The sequence below is a fragment of the Podarcis bocagei genome, assembly GCF_964188305.1.
Source record: "Podarcis bocagei genome assembly, chromosome: 2".
Taxonomy (NCBI): Eukaryota; Metazoa; Chordata; class Lepidosauria; order Squamata; family Lacertidae; genus Podarcis; species Podarcis bocagei.
In genome coordinates this window covers 91,630,166-91,653,475 of record NC_138126.1, presented here as the reverse complement: position 1 = coordinate 91,653,475, position 23,310 = coordinate 91,630,166, and the positions used below count along the sequence as shown (strand labels likewise).

General features: G+C 41.0%; 1 protein-coding gene across 4 annotated transcripts in view; it reads left to right on the top strand.

Moving 5' to 3' along the window:
- MYH10 (myosin heavy chain 10) overlaps positions 1 to 23,310 on the top strand; it is a 71,807-nt gene that overhangs the window by 44,589 nt on the left and 3,908 nt on the right. For 3 of the 4 annotated variants that reach the window (XM_081184443.1, XM_081184442.1, XM_081184441.1), the window contains 23 exons: positions 2,425 to 2,618; positions 3,318 to 3,439; positions 3,619 to 3,688; positions 3,783 to 3,943; positions 4,230 to 4,338; positions 4,430 to 4,561; positions 5,383 to 5,589; positions 5,732 to 5,869; positions 7,034 to 7,157; positions 11,376 to 11,547; positions 12,158 to 12,370; positions 12,915 to 13,059; positions 13,867 to 14,073; positions 15,572 to 15,676; positions 17,006 to 17,158; positions 17,746 to 17,994; positions 18,380 to 18,592; positions 19,275 to 19,487; positions 20,929 to 21,090; positions 21,340 to 21,468; positions 21,949 to 22,037; positions 22,195 to 22,318; positions 22,404 to 22,612. In XM_081184443.1, coding sequence (XP_081040569.1) covers positions 2,425 to 2,618; positions 3,318 to 3,439; positions 3,619 to 3,688; positions 3,783 to 3,943; positions 4,230 to 4,338; positions 4,430 to 4,561; positions 5,383 to 5,589; positions 5,732 to 5,869; positions 7,034 to 7,157; positions 11,376 to 11,547; positions 12,158 to 12,370; positions 12,915 to 13,059; positions 13,867 to 14,073; positions 15,572 to 15,676; positions 17,006 to 17,158; positions 17,746 to 17,994; positions 18,380 to 18,592; positions 19,275 to 19,487; positions 20,929 to 21,090; positions 21,340 to 21,468; positions 21,949 to 22,037; positions 22,195 to 22,318; positions 22,404 to 22,612 — 3,640 coding nt within the window. Of the gene's footprint in view, positions 1 to 104; positions 168 to 2,424; positions 2,619 to 3,317; positions 3,440 to 3,618; positions 3,689 to 3,782; positions 3,944 to 4,229; positions 4,339 to 4,429; positions 4,562 to 5,382; positions 5,590 to 5,731; positions 5,870 to 7,033; positions 7,158 to 11,375; positions 11,548 to 12,157; positions 12,371 to 12,914; positions 13,060 to 13,866; positions 14,074 to 15,571; positions 15,677 to 17,005; positions 17,159 to 17,745; positions 17,995 to 18,379; positions 18,593 to 19,274; positions 19,488 to 20,928; positions 21,091 to 21,339; positions 21,469 to 21,948; positions 22,038 to 22,194; positions 22,319 to 22,403; positions 22,613 to 23,310 lie in introns of all 4 variants that reach the window. The other variant, XM_081184444.1, reaches the window with a different exon arrangement.

The following is a 23,310-nucleotide window of genomic DNA, read 5'->3' as shown; positions in this document are numbered from 1 at the left end:
TATGCACTTTGTTAAAGCTTGCTTGCAATTCAAAATTGTCTTCTCTTTACTAACTAGACTGTCTTGTGTATCTGCTCTTTGTTCTTGCTGTTTCTGTGCCATAGAGATTCACAATTTTCAGAGAGCTTCTTTCTATGACAATGTTACTGGTCTTCCTGATACACCAGGTGAATGAATGAAAAACAAAAATAATAATATAGGCCTCCTAAAAGCAGGACTTGAATCTGTAGGAAAAACATTTTTTTGCTTGTTAGGCAAGCATGAACTTTCATTTCATCCTAACCTTAGCGTTACCTCCACAAGCCAAATGTTCTTGTGCACATACCTATTTAGTTGCTGCTGCATACATAGAGTATCATTTTTTGTACTGCACTTCTAGAGGCTTTGCAAGTGAGTAGCTGCATTTGAAACACAGGCTTGCTTCTCCAACATACCCGGATGACCTTGGGTATTTGAAATTAGGAGTCTCGGTACTCTGGTTCGGTATGATTTGTACTTGTTAATGTCTGTATACAATTTTTTTTTAATTGCAGTCAAAGCAAGTTTTCTTTATACAACTTGCTGCGCTGGCATTAAATGACATGTTGAATGTTTATTATTTCAGAAGCTGCTCAAAATTAGTATCATTGCTATTAAATGCCTATATTTTGAATGATAGCTTATGAGGGAAGTCCGTCAGTACTTGGGCCAAGTAAACAAATTCTGCCAGGGGTATATGCTGCCCATTAATCTGCAGGAGCACTTCTAAACTTGAAGCAAATCTCAGTTAGGCTGCGCTCCTAAGCAGACTTACAAGGAACTAAGCCCAGTTGATCGCAGTGGAATTTACTTCTGAGTAAACCTATAAGATTACCCCATTAGCAAAACTCTATGTATTTTGGTAGACTTTAAAGCTGCTCTTTAGTTGTCTTTGTTTTTCGCTAAAAGTATTTTATGGAGCCTGCTTTGGCATTTTATTAGATTTTTACTGCCACCATTACGTGTCTGATCATGCTTTTGTTGTAAGCTAAAATACATAAGCAGGGAATTTATGTATCTCCATGGGTGTATCTAAGTTAATCATATTGATGTAGTTTCAAAATGAAGCATGTTGCTTTTTCCTAAGTGAATCTGCTCTCGTGCGCTGCTTCCTTGATCGCTAGAGGGGACTGATTTCTACCCCTGATAGAAAAAAATGTATTTTGTGAAATACATGGTTGTGCAAATACTTAAGCATATGGCCCATATTCACTTGAACTTGGGAGATTGGTTACAGTTTGGCTCTTCCTTCATTGGAGGATGCAGCATGCATTGCTCTCTCATTAGTAAATACTGTGACGTAATTTTATGCATACTTAATTGAAGTAGACTTGGCAGTGGTTTTAGCTGCAGGATAGATTCTTGAACTTCAAAGTACTACGACGTGCCGCTTGTTCAGTATAAGCAGCATGGCCAGGTTGTCTAAATTTTATTTGTCTAGGGACCCAGGGGAAAGGACTCCCTGAACCTAGTATGAATTTCAACATTTTAGGCTGAGGTGCTTTTGGTCTAACTGGGAAGAAGATGTTAGATTCCTGGTGCAATGACTAGGTTAATTAGCAAGATCTTAGGTTGAAGATTTTAATGTGTTGTTTCCTAGGAATACCCAGTACTGTGGCTATCCTGAGATGTGTTTATTTGCATTTCTCTTTTGCTAGCTGACCAAAACATAATCTCTCCACCCCCTGTCCTCCTGCTCCAAATGTGTGCTTGGTTCCTCATGCCTTTAGAGTTTGGTTTATTTATATAATCCATAGAGGAAAACAATATAGAAAATCCTTTCCCTTCTGTTGCTCAAAAAAAGTAGAGAGCTTTACAGAAGCTTTATCATTGTCACATACACAGTGGATATCTCAGGTGTACTGATATATTTGCTATGACATACCCACAGAATTGCACTTCATACGATGTGGTAAAGGGAATGTCAGTGGTGAGACAAAATGGCCTAATTATTTCTCTCCCCCCCCCCCCTTTTCTCTGGGAATATTATTCCATGTTTTCTTCAAGTTAAGCAGAAGTTGTTGGCAGGCTGATCATGGTTTGTTCCTAGCAAAGTTTGATACATGCCGTCATTTGCATTTTTTGGCTCTATTGTAAACCTTCCCACATATTCACTCACATTATTTGCAGCTTCTTGGTCTAAAATTCCTTTTACGTATGAAAATGGAATGGCTTTTGGTGCATAAAGCCGTGACTTGTGCTTTGTAGTGCATAATGGCAAAGCTACAATGTTCTGCCTGGTGTGTTGCTTTCAATCCTGCTGCTTCCATATGTACGTAGATTGCTTTGCCATAGTAGGCAGCACCTTCCACCGTTTGTCGCGCAGAGCATTTGTCGAACCTTTTATCTCTTGTGCACTGCTCTGTTTCCTGAATCCGCTTAATTTGGTGTTCTTGTTGCCTGCAGTGGACCGCATTGTGGGTCTGGATCAAGTCACTGGGATAACAGAGACCGCGTTTGGCTCCACTTACAAGACCAAGAAGGGCATGTTCCGTACCGTGGGGCAGCTATACAAGGAGTCCCTCACCAAACTGATGGCCACGCTGCGAAATACTAACCCAAATTTTGTCCGCTGCATCATTCCAAACCATGAAAAGAGGGTATGTCTTCATTTCAAACATTAAAATGTGCTTCTAATTTTCCCTTCCCAGTCGCTAATACTTGTTAGGAGCAACCTACTCTCAAGTAGGACCCTGGTAGAGACACATGCCCAACTGGCATGTTCTTTCCCTCCTGGCCGATTGTTCGGGAGCTTCAAAAGCTTTCTCCAACCCGAACATCACAGCGACTAATGCCAAAAGGCATTAGCACACTTAGGGATCCGCAGAGTATTTGCAGTTTGCATAACAGAACTCAGTAGCTCAGCGTTTTGGCTAATCTACGTTTATTTACATATAATACACTCGGAGCATTCTGACTTGGCTCCATCCTCTTTCTCATCAGACAACAGAGAGAGAGAACAAAGGACAATAGTCCCACTTCACGGAACACAGTAACACAAAACATCTTGTCTCCGTCACTTCCCACACTGTGGAATGAAAACATACACCATCATGTGATAGACAACAATCCCATGACTGCAGACACGGGGAATGAATCTCCAACAATACTATTGACATTTGATGTATTTGCTGACATGATAGGGTTTGGATTTCATGTTTTGCACATGAAGTATTCAGAACCCCACTTCATCCTTGTGAGTGGTTAGTTTCTTTAACTAGGTAAGGCTAAAAGCCAGAAGGATGATTACAAGGAGCTGCTAGTACTGTCCTGTAACAGAGCTTTTCCTCTGCCTTTAGGCTGGAAAGCTGGATCCGCACCTCGTTCTAGATCAGCTTCGCTGCAACGGTGTCTTGGAAGGAATAAGGATTTGTCGGCAAGGATTTCCAAACAGGATAGTGTTCCAAGAATTTAGACAGAGGTACTATAATAACTAGATTTGGCATGTTTAGAGCTACATCATTTCAGGTGGTTAAACCCAGTCTTCCCCCTCAACATAACTTTCTGTCATTAGTCAAGCGTAGCATGGGGATTAAATGAAAATTGGTCACTGTACGTTTTGATCAGAGCTTAACTAGTTGTTTTCTTATTGATTGGTAGATATGAGATCCTGACTCCTAATGCAATTCCTAAGGGATTTATGGATGGGAAGCAGGCTTGTGAACGCATGGTAAGTCATTCAGTAGCAATCTAACATTACTAAAAACCATTATCTTCTTTGCCTTATAAATTTTGAAACAAATGGGTTTTGGATATTTGTGCAGATCAGAGCATTAGAGCTGGACCCCAACTTGTATAGAATTGGACAGAGCAAGATTTTTTTCCGAGCTGGTGTTCTGGCACACCTAGAGGAAGAAAGGGATCTGAAGATCACAGACATCATCATCTTCTTCCAGGCAGTCTGCAGGGGATACCTTGCCAGGAAGTAAGTGTTCATAGTAATCTTGGCAGACGCTTATATTTGAAGTGCAGATTTTGTGGAAATGTTCAGTTAGGTTAATCAAAAGCACTGAATTTACAGACAGATGCATGGTTATTTCGCTGCTAAAAAGCTTGAGAAGCAGTCTGGTGGAATAAGTTTATTGCCAGGATAAAAAAAACAACACGAGTATTGCCCCCTTGCACTTGAATATGGCTTTGGAAATGCTTTGATGTAGCTGTTAAAATGCAAACATTCCCAACTGAAATGGAAAACCTTGGTTTGTGTTCAGGGCTTTTGCTAAGAAACAGCAGCAGCTGAGTGCATTGAAAGTCCTGCAGAGAAATTGTGCTGCCTATTTGAAGCTGCGGCATTGGCAGTGGTGGAGAGTGTTCACAAAGGTAGGTTGTCCACGAAGGTCGGTGGTGGTGGTGGTGGTTAGGAATTTTCAGCAGCACGATAGTGGCATGCCTCTTGTGTCATACTTTGCAGGTGAAGCCCCTGCTTCAAGTTACTCGACAGGAGGAAGAACTTCAGGCTAAGGATGAGGAGCTTCTGAAGGTGAAGGAGAAACAGACAAAGGTAGAAGCAGAACTTGAGGAGATGGAAAGGAAACATCAACAGGTTTGTATACACAATCTGACCTATGCACAAAGTCGACCTTATTCTAATAGCATTTATGACTTTATTATCTACCTAGGCAAAACCAACATCTTAACTTACTGTAGTTAGATACATCTAGCTAGTTTGTGTAGGAACAGAAAGCATATTGTGTGATCAAATAAACACGCAAGGAGTTATAGCGAATACATTTTAATGACTGGTCTGGAGAAGAGGTATGAAGCTGCACAGTGGATCCCTTTTGAAATTGAACTCAATCTTTTCTGGATATATACATATAATCAGAGGCAGATTTAGGGCAGTGTAACTGGTTCCCCCACACTGGGCACGGAGCTGCGGGGGGTATTGCAACTATGACATAACACATGTGCGGAACAGAAGGCGAGAGGTAGGGGACACTGAATTTTGGCCTTGCACAGGGAACCACTGAAATTTGAAAGACCAAAGTATACCCCTGTATGCATGCACACCCTTCCTGTATAGTTTCTCTCTACGTATATGGCTACTGGTGGCAAAAATAGTTGCAGGCTGGTATAATGAACAGGAGCCTGAGCTAGATAAAAGAATATATTTTCCCCCTCTTGTTAGTTTATTCCTTCTTGGTTCCATCCTTGAGAACAACTGGAGGGATAGACACAAGATTGCAGCAAATAGCATCACTCAGAAGTATTTCCCTCTGGTAACTGTGGTTGTCTGTGCATGCTTGTTCTTTCAGCAACTTTTAGGACTGGGTGAGCTATGCAAGATTCTCCCGTAACTATGAAATGGTTGTTTTGACAATATATTGAAGGAGGATTGACAATACTTTCTTACTGAATTTGCAGCTGTTGGAAGAGAAAAACATTCTTGCAGAGCAGTTGCAAGCAGAGACAGAACTCTTCGCTGAAGCCGAAGAGATGAGAGCTCGTCTGGCTTCAAAGAAGCAAGAGTTAGAAGAAATTCTGCATGATTTAGAATCCAGGGTGGAAGAGGAAGAAGAAAGGAACCAAGTGCTACAGAATGAAAAGAAGAAAATGCAGGCGCACATACAGGTATCTCTTGATGTCTTGATGGTAGGATGATTAGAAAATATGTCTAAATTTTGGTACATTGACCTATCTTTGGTGAGACCATGTGAAAACTGTGGGCAAGTTATAATACAGCTGAGCTGAGCTGAGCTTTCTGTTTTTTAAGGACTTGGAGGAGCAGCTCGATGAGGAAGAAGGTGCTCGGCAGAAATTGCAGCTGGAGAAGGTAACAGCTGAAGCCAAAATAAAAAAGATGGAAGAAGAGATCTTACTGTTAGAGGACCAAAATTCCAAATTTCTTAAGGTGAGAGCAAATTGTGACACACTCCTTTAGAACTAGTGAATGTGGAAACAATAATGCAATGCGTGAAAAGTGACTGCTGTGGGAGCCATCTTGTGGCTCCTCAATCTTGTCATCCAGGGAGTAATTGGCATCTGTTTGTGGCTTGGATTTAGGACCCTCCCCCCCCCCCATAGAGCAAACTCTTGTCATGTGTTGTGCTGTTATCATGCAGTGATGTCATAAGTCGTGCAAAAAGGGTGTGCTTTGCTGTTCATTCTGTGAAATATAGCTTTGATTTAATGATCATCTTCTAGAGTAGCATTCTTCAGCCTTTCCAAGCCCAGGTCCCACCTTTAATCCCAACCTGCATTTGGGGACCTGTTTCTATTTGTATGGCGGTAGTGCTGTTCATCGTGACCTGAACATGCATGAGGGTAGTTAGTCACTGGTTTCTACACTTCCTGTTTCAGATGCCTCCTAGATTTCATTCTCCCATCTCAAAATCACCATGAGCATTTTGGTCAGGGGGATGACAGCATGTCTCTTAAGTACTAAATTGCCCCTGACCCAGTATCTCCAACCATAATGGTTCTGTGGAGAAGTCTGCCCCTTTTGAGAATTGTAGCATGTCCAGAGCAACCCCACCTCCAGTACACCTTTCCTTGTCCTTGGAGTTTGCATCCACTGCCCCCCACTGGTGCTCTCTCAGTCCACCATTCCAGCTGGCCCATCCTGGCTCAGAAACTCAGTGTAAACCCTTATACACAGCATCCTTCTCCAAATATATTTGGCACATGTGCTTACCGTAGGGAGTTCTCACCTATCTGCACGCTTGTCAGTTCTACTTCTCCCCTATTTGAACCATTAAAAACATTTCCCCCTCATCCCTGGGGAATGATATGTCCTGAACCAGATGATTTCTGCTGTGCATTCTACTAAATATATCTGGATGAGCCCCATGTTTTAATTACCTGGAAGTAATTAAGTAACAAGGCTTCTTTTCATCTTACCCTGCACATTTTGCTTTAAAATCTTAGGAGGATCAGTAAAATACAGAGGGGCAATTGAATTGTCCTGTCCTGTCGCATCGTTCGTGCAGCCTCAAACTGTATCTGCAGGACCCATGTCTGTTGCTCTGAGCCCACATATGTACTACCTAACAGTTGCTTTCTTTTTCTCAATTAGGAAAAGAAATTAATGGAGGATAGAATTGCAGAGTGTACTTCACAGCTGGCTGAAGAAGAAGAAAAGGCCAAAAACTTAGCTAAACTCAAGAACAAGCAGGAAATGATGATCACAGATCTGGAAGGTTAGCAATTTCAAGATTTGCCATATGAAGGGACTCTCAGTAAAAGTCGGAAGTATGCTAACACTGAACGAAAAACAAGCTTATCACTGCCTTTACGTGTATCATTTTCTGGGACCAGAGGTACAATAATAGTCTTCCACAGTGTCAGTTTGGCAGCTGTTAGGATTGGGCATTCGGTCAGAAAATATTTGTTTGATCAAGTATTTTTAAAGCACTAACTGTTGGAGGAATGATATTTTAATCAACTGGCTTGTTACAAAATAAAATCAGTGAATTTACAAGTTGACCTACGGTCTGCCTGCTCCCATGTACATGCTTACTACTACTACAACAACAACCCAAATACAATAAAACTCAGAATAAAATAAACAAATCAACAAAATTCCACACAAACCATGAAACAGCCTTCAGAAACCAGCTTCAACACATTTTGGAATGTCTAGGCAGATAAAAAGGTCTTCACCTGGGATTTAAAAGAAACAGGTCTGGTGCCAGGCAGGTTTCCCTGGGGAGGGCATTTAATATACAAAGGGCCCCAACCAAGAAAATAGGCAAATGTCAAACAGGGAAGGCAAACTTCATATGGCAGAGGGACTCAGAGGAGGGCTTCTTTCTTAAAAAATAATTAAAAAAAAATATATAGTGAAAAGAGAACAAGAATTACAAACTGAATATTTCCCCCCTCTTTTTCCAGAACTCAAAGGCATAGTTCAGATAAAAACCATAGTTCATGCAAGCACTGAAGGGGAAAGAGGCTGAAAAGTTGCTAATATCAATATGAAAGAGAACGCTAATACAAACATACATTGTGGAATGCAGCAGGTGCAGTTTGTCCTGTAGAGTTTTTGTTCGTGTGCTGAATGAATTGCTGCCAGTCTGCTATGAAAGTCTCCCTGCTTCCCCCTCCCCACTACCTGTATGTAGTTTCTGGGTCAGTTTTTTAGAAAGTGCTATGTCACAAATTATGTCATACCATTTTTGTTCCTTTAAGGGGGAAGGGCTTCTGATGACAAATACATTTTCATCTGCTTTACATTTTTTTAACTACTTTTTTTAAAGCAACTGTTGAACACAAATCGGTTTTTAAAGACAAGTGTGCTGAATTGAAAGCAGGCTAGTTCTTTGGTTACCTGTTTCCCCTGCTTTTTTCTTCTATCTGCATCAGTATGTCAGCAGTATGCTCCTGACTAGTGCAGGGTGAAGGGGCAAGCTGTCTTCATTCTCTGTTACTGCTGATACATAACTAAACAGAAAAGCTAAGCTGCGACCTATCCAGTGTCATATTCCCCTTCATGAAATATTTGGCAGTATTTGGTCAAATAGGAGGAGGTCAGTGGACAACATTTGACCGGTCAGTGGGCCAACATGCTAATCCCAGCTGTAACAAATAAGTTAATGAATTAATCAGGGTAAATACAGATTTTCAAATATTTGGACTTGCATCTCTTGGTATCTGAGTATTTCATTATTACGAATGTCAGCACAAAGAAAACTATTTAGGTTAGCAGTTTGCTTTCAGCATTGCAAATGCAAAAAAATGTGTTCAAATGTTCCTTTGTGTTTTCTTAATAGCCATTTTGACCATTTTGTCTTAATCTGACTTTTGTCTATGTTAAGTGGATTTTAAAAAAGAAAGAAAGCAACATGTCCTTCATTAATGGAAAATATTTAATTTTATTCATATGAATTGGGTGTTGCTGTGTTGGCCCTATGGAATGACAAGAGAGGAGAATGTCTTTGTTTTGTACCAACTTCTGCATTCCTAGATTGTTATATGTTAGTGCAAATATCTAAGCACCTGGCATCACCAAAGCAAATTTCACTCCTGTGTACAGTATACTGTTACTTATAGAACTTCCTTCTTTCTCCTACTGGGAGACCAGAGCCATACCAACAAGAACAGGTTCCCTTCTCTCACTGGGGCATTCCAGTCTTCATACCCCCCCCCTTCCTTACTCCAAGTTGCCTTCCAAATCTCACTGACTTCTCTCTCTCTCTCTCTCTGCATTTTTTTTAACATCACTGTTTATGCTGCACATTAGAATACTTTCTGGAAGTTCTTAGCATTTATTTTTGCTATCTCAACTTGCTTCAAAATAGAGTTATTTTTCTTTATCCCAATGTTCTGTTTATAAAAATTCCCCCTTCTGCTCTTGGCATTCGCTGATGGATTATGTTTTGAGAAGAAATACCATGAAATATTTGCAGTGTTACACTTGCAATATCAACAGTATATGTAACCCCCTTCTTGGATTTAGATGTGCTATAATTTTTGGCTGTAAAACGCATACATCATAGAATTCTGACTTTCCATACACATTTACTTATTTTTGTGTCCTAATTTGGGAATAGTTTCTGCCTACAGTGCTGTGGCCACCTGACTTGATTCTGAAAGTATTACAGTTCTGACATTTAGCTAGATAGGCTGAAATTGAATAATAAGGATTGCAACTGACATCCGCCATATTTTTGAAGTTCATCTTGCAATTTCTAAAGCTAGTCATAGCCTTTCCTTACACTTAGCAACCTGATACTGGAAGAAAGCATAAAGGTGTCACCATATACCACTTCTTTGGCAGTCCAAAATGGAAGAGAATGCATTTTTACAGTTTCCCAAAGTGTCTTATTGTTTTTCTCCTCTGAGGCAACAGAAATCCTATAGTTAGCCTCCCAAGATCCTGGCTTAACTTAAGAGACGGATCTCTCCCAGTTCCTATTTCTTCCCTCTGCTTGGGAATTAGACTTTCCATGAGATCTTTAGTTGAGGACCAGAAGCTTATCTTAATGCCCTGAAGGTTTGGTTTTGCCTCTACCAGCAACAGTCAACAGGCAGGAGTTGTTAGTCATCTTTTTGAGACTGAGTGAGGAGATTCTATCCCCAACACAATCTCACCCAACAGGAAATTGGCACATTTCCCACCTCAGCCTCTTCTGTGACCATCAGCCATTGACTACATATTTCAGACAAGCTCCTCGGGAGAGGTACTGTTCAGTAGTGCTTTAAGTAACCAACAGAGGTACTAAAGAGGTTCCAAATACTTTTCGGTTTTCTACAACCAATAATTGTAGAGTACTTCCGGACACTCCAAAGATTCTTCAGTGGCTTCTAGCCAGATTTCTATAGTCAACTTCTTACCAGCAAATATTTCCTTTTATTTGATACAGATGGAAACTTGTCTGTTGTGCTTTCCAGAAGCTAGAGCTAGCTGCCTGCAAGAGTCTCTTTTATAGTCTCCAGAGAGCAAAGGAAAGCGCAGAGAACCCTTTTATGCACAAGCTATACAATCATGTTTCAGAGTAGAAACTTTCTATAAACTAAATATTCCTTAATGAAATTCATAATGCATCAGGTTGTCATTTAAGATCCTTCTATTCCCTGCGAAGTTATTGCCTCAGCCAAGTGCTCTTTTTCTTGTCTGCACAAATGCAGGTGCACACATAGGGTTAACTACCTTAGAAGTTACTGTGGAATAAATTGATGTTTTTCTGGAGCTTTTGGACAAGAGGGTTCTAATCATGGTCTCCCAGGGCTGGTCAAGTTCTGATTCTTAGCTGGTGAACCTCTGCTCTTGTCAGAGAACAATCAAGCTTCCTTACTAAACACCTTGATTTGTATTGTCACCAAGTTGTGATTTTGGTAATAGTTTGAGGACTTTGTGGGGAGAAGTTCCTTTCCTTAAGCCGCCTGCCTCCCAGGTTCTAGAGATAGGCAGCCCAGGATATCTTGGTCCCTGGCACAGAAAAGTCAAATGGCAGTCCCATCATTGTGATAAAAACATCAATAGTCATTATTACATAAGTGACATACAGAGTTGTTCTAATCCCAATTTTGTTGCCTTGGAAGATAGCAGAAATTAATCAGATAAGAAATGAAACATCACTGTTACTCTCTAGGGTTCATTTATGTTCTTAACAACACTGATTTTAAACTCAGACTGCATCGTTCTTCATGTTGGAAGTGTTCAAACAGAATGCTATTTGAAACATGATAATTTCCAGGAGCTCTGTCCTGTGGTAGTGATCTGTAAGTTAGATGCTCTAAATTTGTACACGGAATTCTGGCATTTCCACTTGGGATTGATGCAACTCTATGCCCCTAAATCTTGAATTAGCCATTTGGTTACCTTCATTTTTAGTAAGTTCATCCTTGGCATGCTCTCACAAGATAGCGTTTAGTAGACAAAAATTCCCCACTTACCATGATTGTGTCTCCTAAAGAGCGCTTGAAAAAAGAAGAAAAGACTCGTCAAGAACTGGAAAAAGCTAAAAGGAAACTTGATGGAGAAACAACTGATCTACAGGACCAAATTGCAGAGCTGCAAGCCCAGATTGAGGAGCTAAAAATGCAGCTTGCCAAGAAAGAAGAGGAGCTGCAGGCTGCTCTTGCCAGGTAGACTATGCAAAGATAGTGCCAGGTTATTTGGTATTGTAGGGTGATATTAAGCTATTACTGCATATTTCTGCTTTGTTGGTGGTGGGGTGCCGTGTAAATTGTACACTCCACAGCCCATCCCAGTGTGGTGTAGTGGTAAGAGCGGTAGACTCGTAATCTGGTGAACCGGGTTCGCGTCTCCGCTCCTCCACATGCAGCTGCTGGGTGACCTTGGGCTAGTCACACTTCTTTGAAGTGTCTCAGCCCCACTCATATCACAGAAGGTCTGAGCATCACCAATTTCCTTTCATGACAAGGAAAAATAAAATAAAAATCAGGAGCAGCAGTAGGCCTCTGCAGATGTCAAGGAGTGTGTGTCATGGCATCTGCATGGACTCAAAATCTAGTCACTGTTGCTATCAATGCCATTTGATTTCCACCTCTTATTAGATCTCCCATCTGCGACTAGGTAGACAGAATCCAGTACACTGCCAAATTGTTCTTCACTGATAAGTTTTCTTGTGGAAGTCTAGAACTCTTTCTTCAACTCCCAACATTTGAATAGGCTTTATGCAAATCCCGGACCCTGAGCTTCATTCTTATTCAAGAAATTGTGTTGTGTTTCCAGAGGGGATGAGGAAGCTGTGCAGAAGAACAATGCGCTGAAATTAATACGAGAACTTCAAGCTCAAATTGCAGAACTGCAGGAGGACCTTGAATCAGAAAAGGCTTCACGAAACAAGGCTGAAAAGCAGAAGAGAGATCTAAGTGAGGAGCTGGAGGCACTGAAGACTGAGCTGGAAGATACCCTGGATACCACAGCAGCTCAACAAGAGCTCAGGTTAGTAGAAGACTAGATACATAACAAGGAATGTGTTCATAATGCTTTGATTCCTCATAAAGAACAAGCCCTATTCTGGTAAATCTGAAGTCCTGGCTACAACTCTCTCTGGGAGATGGAATGAGGGCAGAGCATAGTTGAAACCTTTGTTGAATCAAAGCAACAGTAATGACTTACATCTGTGTAAAAACTCTCACACAGGAAGAGTTTCCTAAAGTAACTCAGCATTCCTTATATTGTAATAAATTTAGGACTGCCTCATGTCTTCTGACACAGATTAATCTCCAGTTTGGTGTTTTTTGTAACATTTAAGTGGTGGTGGCTCTCCCTTGCCACAGAAATCTGCCTTTGGGGAATAACAACTAAAACTTGGTTATTCTATCCAAACTGGATTCTTCTTACTACTACTTCTGGGCAATGCTGGTAGATTGCTTGTTTCTGAAAACTATCTTAAATTTGCATAGAGGCAAAAATCGTTGGAAAATAAACACTGTGGTAGAAGCTGCTCAGACCTTCAGATCTTGACTTGCTGGGTATTCCTTAGGACAAAGCGTGAGCAGGAAGTTGCTGAACTGAAGAAAGCACTTGAAGAAGAAACAAAGAATCACGAAGCCCAAATTCAGGATATTAGGCAGAGGCATGCAACAGCCTTGGAAGAGCTCTCGGAACAGCTTGAACAGGCCAAACGAGTGAGTGGAAGATTCACTTGAATGCACGGGAGACTGCCTCAGAGCCCTTCATATATACTATGTTGGGTTCAGTTGAAGGAGGGCAGGATATTCATATATTAAATATACATTCGAACAGGTGTTAATACTCTGCTTTCATAATATAACTGCACAGTGGATATGGCTGCCATTTGTCTACCAAAATCAGTTGATCTTGCATTTTTTAACCAACCTATCAGCAGTTTTGAACAGGATGGCAGATAAACGTCCAACAGATTAAGGATGAAAATGCAGTAGTCTTTGCTACCTATCTCAGAAATGCAAACTCATTTGACTTTGCTCATACGGGTGTTGCTCACAGATATGCACCTAAAAATTATAAAGTGTTAAGATTTGGGTCCTCTTGCATCCCCTGTGGAATTGTGATCTACAGTGGCAGCTTCTGCTCCACCCTAGGTATATCAGAACATTTTTGGCAAATGAGGCCACACTTTTATGATTTAATTGCTCACATAACCATCGTTGCAAGCACTGTTATGACTGTAGCCGGTAGCATACATGTCCGTGTCAAATTCATGCATTTGTAGACACTTCTGCAGTAAAGTGTTACAGTTGTGTTGCAATGCAATATCTAAAGTTCGGTTTCAAAAACAAATTCATATTGAACTTGAAGCAGCTAAGAATTCAAATCAGATTACCAAACTTGTGGTGCCTCAAATGAAGAAGCCAGTGAATTTTAGTCTGAATCTAGAAAAAAGATTTTCGCTTCATGTGAAGCCTAGCTTTTATATTGCAGGTGAAGTGTGATTACCTTTCTTTTGCTTTTAGTTCAAATCAAATCTTGAAAAGAACAAGCAGTGCTTGGAAACAGATAACAAGGAGCTGGCCTGCGAGGTGAAGGTGTTGCAGCAGGTTAGATCTGAATCGGAGCACAAGAGGAAGAAGCTGGATGGGCAGGTACAGGAATTGCTGGCCAAGGTTGCAGAAGGAGAGAGGCTGAGGACAGAACTTACAGAAAAATCAAGCAAACTGCAGGTAAAGATTTGGATGGGCGATTCTTTAACTTTTTCTCACGAACTCTTGGTCAGACTACACAATTTAGTGAACATCCTTCTAAAATGCTCTTGCTTGATACAGATGTAGTATTTTGAAAAATTGGCGTGGCATTAATGTCAGATAATAGGACGGGAGCTGCTTCTGGTAGTACTTTGTGTTGCACCAGTTATCCTTTGGTGAGCACATGCAAAGCTTCTGCTTTGCATTAATATGGTTCTTGAAAGTTGAAATAGTTTTAAGCTCCTGAAAAATGCAACGTTACTGTTCCTCTTGTGACAAGGAGACTGTTTATAGAGCTCTAGTACCATTTCCCCCGTCTTGAAGTGCCCATTTTCCCCCATGCAAGCCATATCCTGCTCAGAGAAACATTTTTAATTTTGAGAAAGTTACTTAAAACATCAGAGTGAAAATTACTCCTCATTCTGCTCAGTAGAGTTAAAACTAAAAAATCAGTTTCTTAGGGAGGCCGTTGAAACTTTTTGTGGAAGTTTTCAATAAAAGTATTCAAAAGTTCATAAGAAATGTAGGCCTTGGGTCAGGACTGTTCTCCAGGGCCTTGCATCCTTTCCGACCATTTAGTATACAAGAAACATAATGAGCAGTAAAAATGTCAGAGAGATGGTTCATGGGTGTAGAATACTTTGGGGAGAATCTGTACCAATCAGAAACTGCTGCAGTAGGCACAGGAGAATAGTTTTAAAATTCTCTTACAGTTTATCATAACACTTTAGGACTTAGCATGAAATATATTGGAAGTGTTAAAGGACAGTATTTTATTTTATTTATTTTGCAGTCTAAGCAGCTTCAAGAAAATTCTACAGTAAAAATGTGCACAGGGTCAAACTTCTAAGTAAATTTCGAGCCTTTCAACTGCCACTTCATTTTGAAGCTGTAAAAAAACTTCACTCATGTAATACACAACTGCCCAGTCATGCAAAGAGAACTGAAATACTGTTTTCCAGCCAATTCCAGTTTACCATACTAGATTAGATTAGATTGGGTCAGGTCAGAGAACTAGAACCCTATAGGAGTTCTGTTAGCTCTGTTTGACGTAGGGCAGCAGTGATAATCTTACAGAACCTGAAGCAAGCATGCCTGAAAGGTGGATTGTCCAACTGGATTACTTTAAAGTAGCTGCAAAAGAAATGTCTTGCAAATGGATCCACTTGGGCTACTTTTGGAATCAATAGAATGCAGTTTCTGTTATCAAAGTACTTGTCAATGTCATGGAGGAAACAAATAGCAAGATTCTCCTTAGTTCCATTGAAGTTTCTCAAATCTGCTGCATGTTCTAAAGCGAAGTCTCATGTAAATAGTCACAGACATAGCAATGAGACATCAAAACATAGATATTTCAAATATTGCCTTAGATGAATACTGTTATGAATATCCTATACTGAGGATGTCGCTTTGGAAAAACACATTTTCTCACAAGCAAGATGTGAGTACATTACCTTGAGATTCCTTTGCTTTGCAGAATGAGCTGGAGAGCGTCTCAAGTCTCCTGGAAGAAGCAGAGAAAAAAGGCATTAAATTTGCCAAAGATGCTGCCAGTTTGGAGTCTCAGCTACAAGATACACAGGTATGACTAAAATTCTAGAATGCACATTTGTTTGAAATTCTTTTCTGCCATTCTATTCTCCCATAAGTCAGCAAAAAACCCTATATATAAGCCAAGCAAAAATTAAAATGGAAGTACAAGGGGCTGGTTGTAGTTGTGCTCTCCTGCTCATCTAAGAAATTTTGATCCAGTGGGCACCTCAACTAACCGAAGAGGAGGGGAGACTTTTTTTGCAGCTGCTCACCCTTCCAAAATTTGCTCCGACATACTGGAGTCCTCTAGAACAATGTGGATAAAAGCTGCAGTGGGAATTGGTGAAAATTGCCTCCCCTCCTCTTTCATTAATGGGAACCTTCACTAGATCAAAGGACTCCTGTTCATGGAAGGGCACAAGTGAATGCTGCCCTGAGTATAAATCAGTCATTATACATAAAATCAGAAGAAGAGAAGCAAATTAATTCCAGCTATGAAGGCCCTTCAAAATAGAAAGGTGTTCACTGCAAGCTGGAATGCTAATAAGAGGGAAGCCAAGCTGGGCCTCCATGCAGCTGTTAGCACAGCGGCTGCTGTAGTGCAGATAATACAACTCCTGTGAACTTACATGCCTGTTTCTGGAAGAGTTAAGGCCCAAGCATTTCTGAGCAACAGTGTACAGGTGACCCAAAGTGTTTTCAGATCTAGAACTTGGAGCAGCACCCTTTGATGTTCTTGGTTCATTCCTTATCTGCACAGTGGAAATAAAGGTATTCTGTCTCAAGAGTTGTGCTGAAGTTGAACAAGACAAGGTTTTTAATTACATGCTCACATTTAAAATAATGGATTCCCTTGCAAGGATTTGTTCAAACCTTTAACACAACTTTGGACATTTTATGACACAGGATTCCCTATGTTCTTTTGATGCTTACACTTGCTTCTGAGAAGCATGATGGGTATGCTGCAGTGATAGCATCGCCCAGTTTCCACTGTAATGCATGACCAGCTCTGGCAATTCTGACGTGCCCTTTTCCTGTTGTGCAATTAATATCATTTTCCTAATGGCATCAGTCTCATCCCGTTCACTGACAATAAGATGCTGGGATATTTCTTCATTTTAACGGATGACTCTTTGGCTGGGACCAGTTAACTGCTTTTAGATCTGTAATGATGCATCTCATTACCAAATTGTATAACAATGAGTTAATGCTTTCAGATCACCCCAGCATAAACTTGACATCCTTACCCAGCCCTGTACCTACCATCTCACAGCAAGTAAATATCCCCATTCCATACTGAACACCACCGCGCCAGGCTAAGTTCAGATTCTCTCAGGACAAGTGATAAACATGAGTGTGTTTTTCATTCCCACAACAGGAGCTGTTGCAAGAGGAGACTCGCCAGAAACTGAACTTGAGTAGCAGGATTCGACAGTTGGAGGAAGAGAAGAACAATCTGCAGGAGCAACAGGAGGAAGAGGAGGAAGCCAGGAAGAATTTGGAGAAACAGGTGCTGACTCTGCAGTCTCAGGTGAGAAGCCATGGAATACACGGGCAATTGCGCATCTCTGTGTTTTTATTCCAGCCAGGTTTGTCTTAAGACTAGTTTAAACTGAATTGGCTTTTCCTGACTCTTCGTTACTGTATCTTCAGTACCAGAGCAGGGAAACGTCAGGAGCTATGAACTTTTGGCAAGGTACACCGCTCCTGATTTATTTCAAAGCATTTCAAGGTTACAGCAGTCTATTTACCTGTTAGCTTGGATATTGGATGCAGCTGCTTTGGGGGTGGGGGGTGGTATTCCCACCAATTCAATACAATAAATTCATTAAAAATGGATCTAGTTCACACTGCAGTAAAAACAAACATGCAGGTAGTCTGTACTACTGCATGTGGCAACTGACCTGAATGAAGAAATGTTTCTCCATTCAATCTGGTTCTAGCCTAGGCATCTGCTGTCCTTGTGTGTAAGCCCTCACCTGCACACAGATTTGCAGTGAGAACCTTGCCATCTCAATGGAAAACAAGCCAACTTCCACCTGCACAACGCATGTCTGTCTCTTTGCCAAACAGAAAAAGGTCATAACGACGTTATTTTCTGTTGCTCATTAAACTCAGCTCGCTGATGCCAAAAAGAAGGTTGATGATGACTTGGGGACTATTGAAGGATTGGAGGAGAACAAGAAGAAACTACTGAAGGACATGGAACTTCTGAGCCAGCGTCTTGAAGAAAAGGCAATGGCGTATGATAAGTTGGAGAAGACCAAGAACCGTCTTCAGCAGGAGCTTGATGACTTAATAGTGGACCTTGATCATCAGCGCCAAATTGTTTCCAATTTGGAGAAAAAGCAGAAGAAGTTTGATCAGGTATGCCACTATATAAATCCTCTTGCTTTCTTCTTGATGATACATGTAGCAGTTAGCTATTATTTGCCCAGTAGATAATCTTGTTACATAGGCATTTTCATGGTCTACCTGTGAGCTGATGGAATATCTAAACTGGTTTTCAGCTGGCTACTTATCTTGGGGCTTGCAGGAATCCTAATGCATTCTTGAGAAACAGGATCAATATTGAGGAATTGGGGAGAGGAGAAGAGATGCACCCTCACCTCTTACATCCACTGTGGTTGCCTAGAGCTTCTCAAGGTTGAGATGCAAAGTATCAAACTACCTTGGTAATTTGGAAGCTAAGAGCTTGAAATCTATATTTATGTCTGACTTCTTCCAACTTTGCATATGTTGTGATGCTCAGATGCTGGCAGAAGAGAAGAACATATCTGCCCGCTATGCAGAGGAAAGGGACCGTGCAGAGGCCGAGGCAAGAGAAAAAGAAACCAAAGCCCTCTCTCTAGCGCGAGCCCTGGAGGAAGCTTTGGAGGCCCGTGAAGAATATGAGAGGCAGAACAAGCAACTCCGGACAGAGATGGAAGACTTGATGAGTTCCAAAGATGATGTGGGCAAAAATGTGAGTGGTGTATTATTTGCATGACTGAGAATGATGTAGTACAGTTTGAACAAGTGCTTAAATGGTTGTATTTCAAATTGAACTTTGGTCAGTTGGAGCACATTCATTCTAATGTTCTGAGAAGACTTCCAGAATTCTATTTGCATCAACAGCTGTGTGCACTGGAAGGTTCTTAAAACCCAAACGCTCATAGTCCTAGGGTTAAAGTTGCCTGTCTCTGTGCATTTTTGTCATTGTTGTAACTTCAGCTTTTACACTCTTCTGAACATAAGAGCTCTACGTTCTCTACTATGGTAGTGTTTTCCATCCCTGTGCTCTCTAAAGGCAGAAGCAAATGTGGCATGAGCACTTGTGTATGTGTTCTAGGTCGGTGGTTCCCAATATTTTTGGTAGGGCAACCCACAAGCCCAAATCTACTTGGTCTGATGACCCAACAGTATATTGTCGTGTGAATTTTGGACCTCAGGTCTTGGGCAGGCATCATTGGCATGCATTTTATCTGCAAGTTTGGCGATTTTATACCTATTACTTGAGGCATCCAAGCAAAAATCTTACTTAATGCCCCTATTAATGTAGGATTTGTTGAAACAATTATACTACTTTAAGAAACTATTCACAGGTGGTGGTTGTTGCTTTAAAAAATGAGAATGTAAGAACACTAATCATTTGATTGTGGCTGTAGGTTCATGAATTGGAAAAATCCAAGCGCACCTTGGAGCAACAAGTGGAGGAGATGCGGACACAATTGGAAGAGCTGGAGGATGAGTTGCAAGCCACAGAAGATGCCAAATTGCGCCTGGAAGTGAACATGCAAGCCATGAAAGCACAGTTTGAGCGGGATCTCCAGGCTAGAGATGAGCAGAATGAGGAGAAGAAGAGGCTCTTAGTAAAACAGGTAAAGCTTTTAACATACAGAAGTAACCGTACTGGTGGTTATAAGTTCTGTTGAGCAAGTGTCCCTCAAACTAAAGCAGCAGGTCGTTGGGTTTTATTAAGCTTTGAAGATGGAATGTTAGTCACCTGAAGCACAAGTCCTTCCAACCCCAAGAGCCAAACAAAATCTGTCTTCATTCATGACACTCTAGCAATTTCCATGCATGCTTGATTATTCCTTTGAAAGGGCAGTGGCTGGAGCATTCTCAAAATGCCAGATTTTGTTTCATGTAGGCTATTTTCCACCCAGGTTTTGTAGGGTGCATAAAGCTGAAAATCTCTGGTAAATAAAGCAAAAAATCTTAATTTGTATTAAGCCCATAGCGATTTATCATAATCTTGTATACATGTGTAATGCCTGTGGATTCAGTATTCACTGAACCAGTGTTACAAAAATGCCAGGTGGAAGGGAGTAGTTTGCTGGCTCTGTGGTTACATGACGGAGGGCAGGTAGAGTGAACCTGGATCATGGAATTTATAGCTTCCTTTCTGCTGTTGTAATTAATGTACAGAGTGCTGAGCACTATGAATATGGAAACAGTCAAGGAGGACCTGTTGATTAATTAACTGTAAAGGAGGACTGTAGACTGCTGGCTTAGGAGTTTTGCTTAGTGCAGATGTCCTTCAACAGATCTTTCAATTCTAGTATGGGTGCTGCTGACTGGAGGTTCTTATTGAGGTAGAAATTGGTGTTGCTTTCTACTGTATGCAAGTGCTGTAAAGTCTGTTAAGAAAATGTCTTTCAAGTTCTGATTCAGGAAATGATGCCATATTCTTTGCCTCTTCCTTTTTTAATTTGGTTTTGCGGTAAAACACATTAAGTTGTTTATGAGCTCTTCAGTAGGTTTTTTAAGGGTTGTTGTTGTTTTTTGCATAGTTGATCATAAATTACTTTCCATTTTGCTTTGAAGAATTAATGAGACTACACAAAGCTTTTATTGTCTCCATTTTGGGAACCGGTGTACCATGAACAAGTGTGCCCTTTTGGCCTTACTACGAGGTTAACAATTACGGTTGGCTTCAATAACCTGTAATATTAAGCTTTTGCACAGGAGCTATGGATCAAAGGAGATAGAAGCTCTCGCTGAAAAACTGCTCATAAAATCACTGGACAAGTGAAAACATAGCTGATTGTAGCCCATGTAGCTCTTCTGCATTTTTGTCTGCTTATATGCCCTCTGCTTGGCTTGTCTCCTGAACAGCTAATGAAGATTATCAGAGGTTTTCTTTACGGCATCCTCATAAGGGCATGTGGTTCCAATAGTCTGTGTTTTTATTTAAATACCGCACAAATTTTCCCCCCGGACTTCATCCTTCCTTATAGGCAGCTCCAAACTTTGGGACTTTTTTTGAATTCTTTTCTTTTGTCTTCCTGTTTTCCTTGTTACTGATTTAACCTGTAGGTCCGAGAGCTGGAAGCAGAACTGGAAGATGAGAGGAAGCAGCGTGCTTTGGCTGTGGCATCCAAGAAGAAAATGGAAGCAGATCTGAAAGACCTAGAAGCTCAGATAGAGGCTTCAAACAAAGCCCGCGATGAAGCAATCAAACAGTTGCGCAAGTTGCAGGTGTGCACAGCTATTCCAGAAATAATTTAATCAAACCTTGGCCCCCAAAGTACTTATCAGCTTCTCCTTACTGTAACAGAGAAAAAGACCTGGATAACCGGAATATAATTGATCAACATTAATAGAAACAGGGTCTAATCAAAACTGGATACTCTAGATGTATAGAGTAAATTCTGGCCATGTGATTGGTTGGCCAAGTTCTCAGAATAAACATCTTTTCTTGGTCTTAAGATGCCTTTTAAATTTCAGGCTCAGATGAAAGATTATCAGCGTGAACTAGAAGAGGCCCGGGCATCTAGAGATGAAATCTTTGCTCAGTCGAAGGAGAATGAGAAAAAGCTCAAAAGCCTTGAAGCAGAAATTCTTCAACTGCAAGAGGTATGGCATGGAAAGCTGCCTGAGATATACCCGTGGCTTATGGTGGAGATAGGAATGTTTTGAATCTTAACATTCTGCAAGTTGAGTGTATGTATTTTACATATGCTTTGCAGTTAAGTGTGTGTGGTTTTGGCACAACTTTTAAAGTGTACACACTAAAATGGTTCATTTGTTTGAAGTAGTTGATTTGAATACTTTTCAAGGATCTGGTAGAGTCAGGCTTCAGTATCAAACTCTTGGGTTAGGGCAATGCTATAAACAAAGTCCAGGTAATATGTGAGCAGGGGAACTTCACGACATGGTTAAACTAGGCTAGAAGCAAAGCATATTAATTTCTTAAAAGCAAAAGGCTTCTTGTGCTGGCCTGTTTGATAGTGATATTGGGCACAACATGGTAGCTTTCTCTCCCTTCCCCCCATATGTTTGAAAATGGTTTTGCCTGCTGAAGCTAGTGAGATTCCCATGAATATATATTTTCAGGACCTTGCTGCCTCCGAGAGAGCCAGACGCCATGCAGAGCAAGAGAGGGATGAGCTGGCTGATGAAATTGCCAACAGTGCCTCTGGAAAGTAAGTAACTCCGGGTAGACTTCTTCACCTATAGCAGCCATTATGTGGCAGAAGCGTTCTGTGTCTGCACCAGTTGCTTCGCAAACCTCAATACGTGTGACAACAGCCTAATATCTTAGCTGAGTTTGTAGTGATCCTCTGTTGTCCCCCTGTGTAGATCTGCCTTGCTTGACGAGAAGCGCCGCTTAGAAGCCCGAATTGCACAGCTGGAGGAAGAACTAGAGGAAGAGCAGAGCAACATGGAGCTCCTCAATGATCGTTTCCGCAAAACCACTCTGCAGGTAACCCCTTTTGTGTTAGCTGGATGTTTTCTACTTGCCCCTAAAGGGATGAGAGTGTTTAAACAACTGCTTGACTTTCTTAAAGGTTGACACCCTGAACTCTGAGCTGGCCGGAGAGCGGAGTGCCGCCCAGAAGAGTGAGAATGCACGCCAGCAGCTGGAGCGGCACAACAAAGAGTTGAAAGCTAAGCTCCAGGAGCTGGAGGGTTCAGTGAAGTCCAAGTTCAAGGCAACCATTTCAGCACTGGAAGCAAAGATTGGGCAGCTCGAAGAACAGTTGGAGCAAGAGGCAAAGTAAGCACGGCACACTCTGAAAATAGTGTTTCCAGGAGACTGAATCATGATTTGATTTTGAAAAAGTACAACTTATTCTGAAACACCTTTTCTGGTAGCTGTTAATGAAACAAGATAGTCATCCAGCAAGAAGCTTGCAAGCCCAAGGAATAATAATCATCCAGTGCAGGCATTTGTGTGATCTTAATCAAGTTTATTTCTGATGGTGTGATTTATTGCTTTGATGTTAACACTGCTTGATGCATGAAGTGTTCCTCTAGAGCAGTGGTGGCCAAACTTGGCCCTCCAGGTGTTTTGGGACTACAATTCCCATCCCTGACCACTGGTCCTGTTAGCTAGGGATGATGGGAGTTGTAGTCCAAAAACAGCTGGAGGGCCAAGTTTGGCCACCACTGCTCTAGTTGGTTATGGGAACCCCCTTCATTATCATTATCATTATTTTTTCTATTATTATTTCATTTATGAATTTCTTCTCATGTAACACCTCAAAGCGATTTCTAATAACATATATAAAACAGTACATAAATAAAAACAGTTAAAACAATTGCATATATAATGCAGTTTTAAAGAAAACTGTAAATATAAAAACAGCAGCACACACATAAACTCAGTTCAAATCCAAAACAAATACCAGCTGGGATACAGATTTTAGAAGGTTTGTTGAAAGTGGAATGACGTTAGCAGGTGCTGAAAAGGCA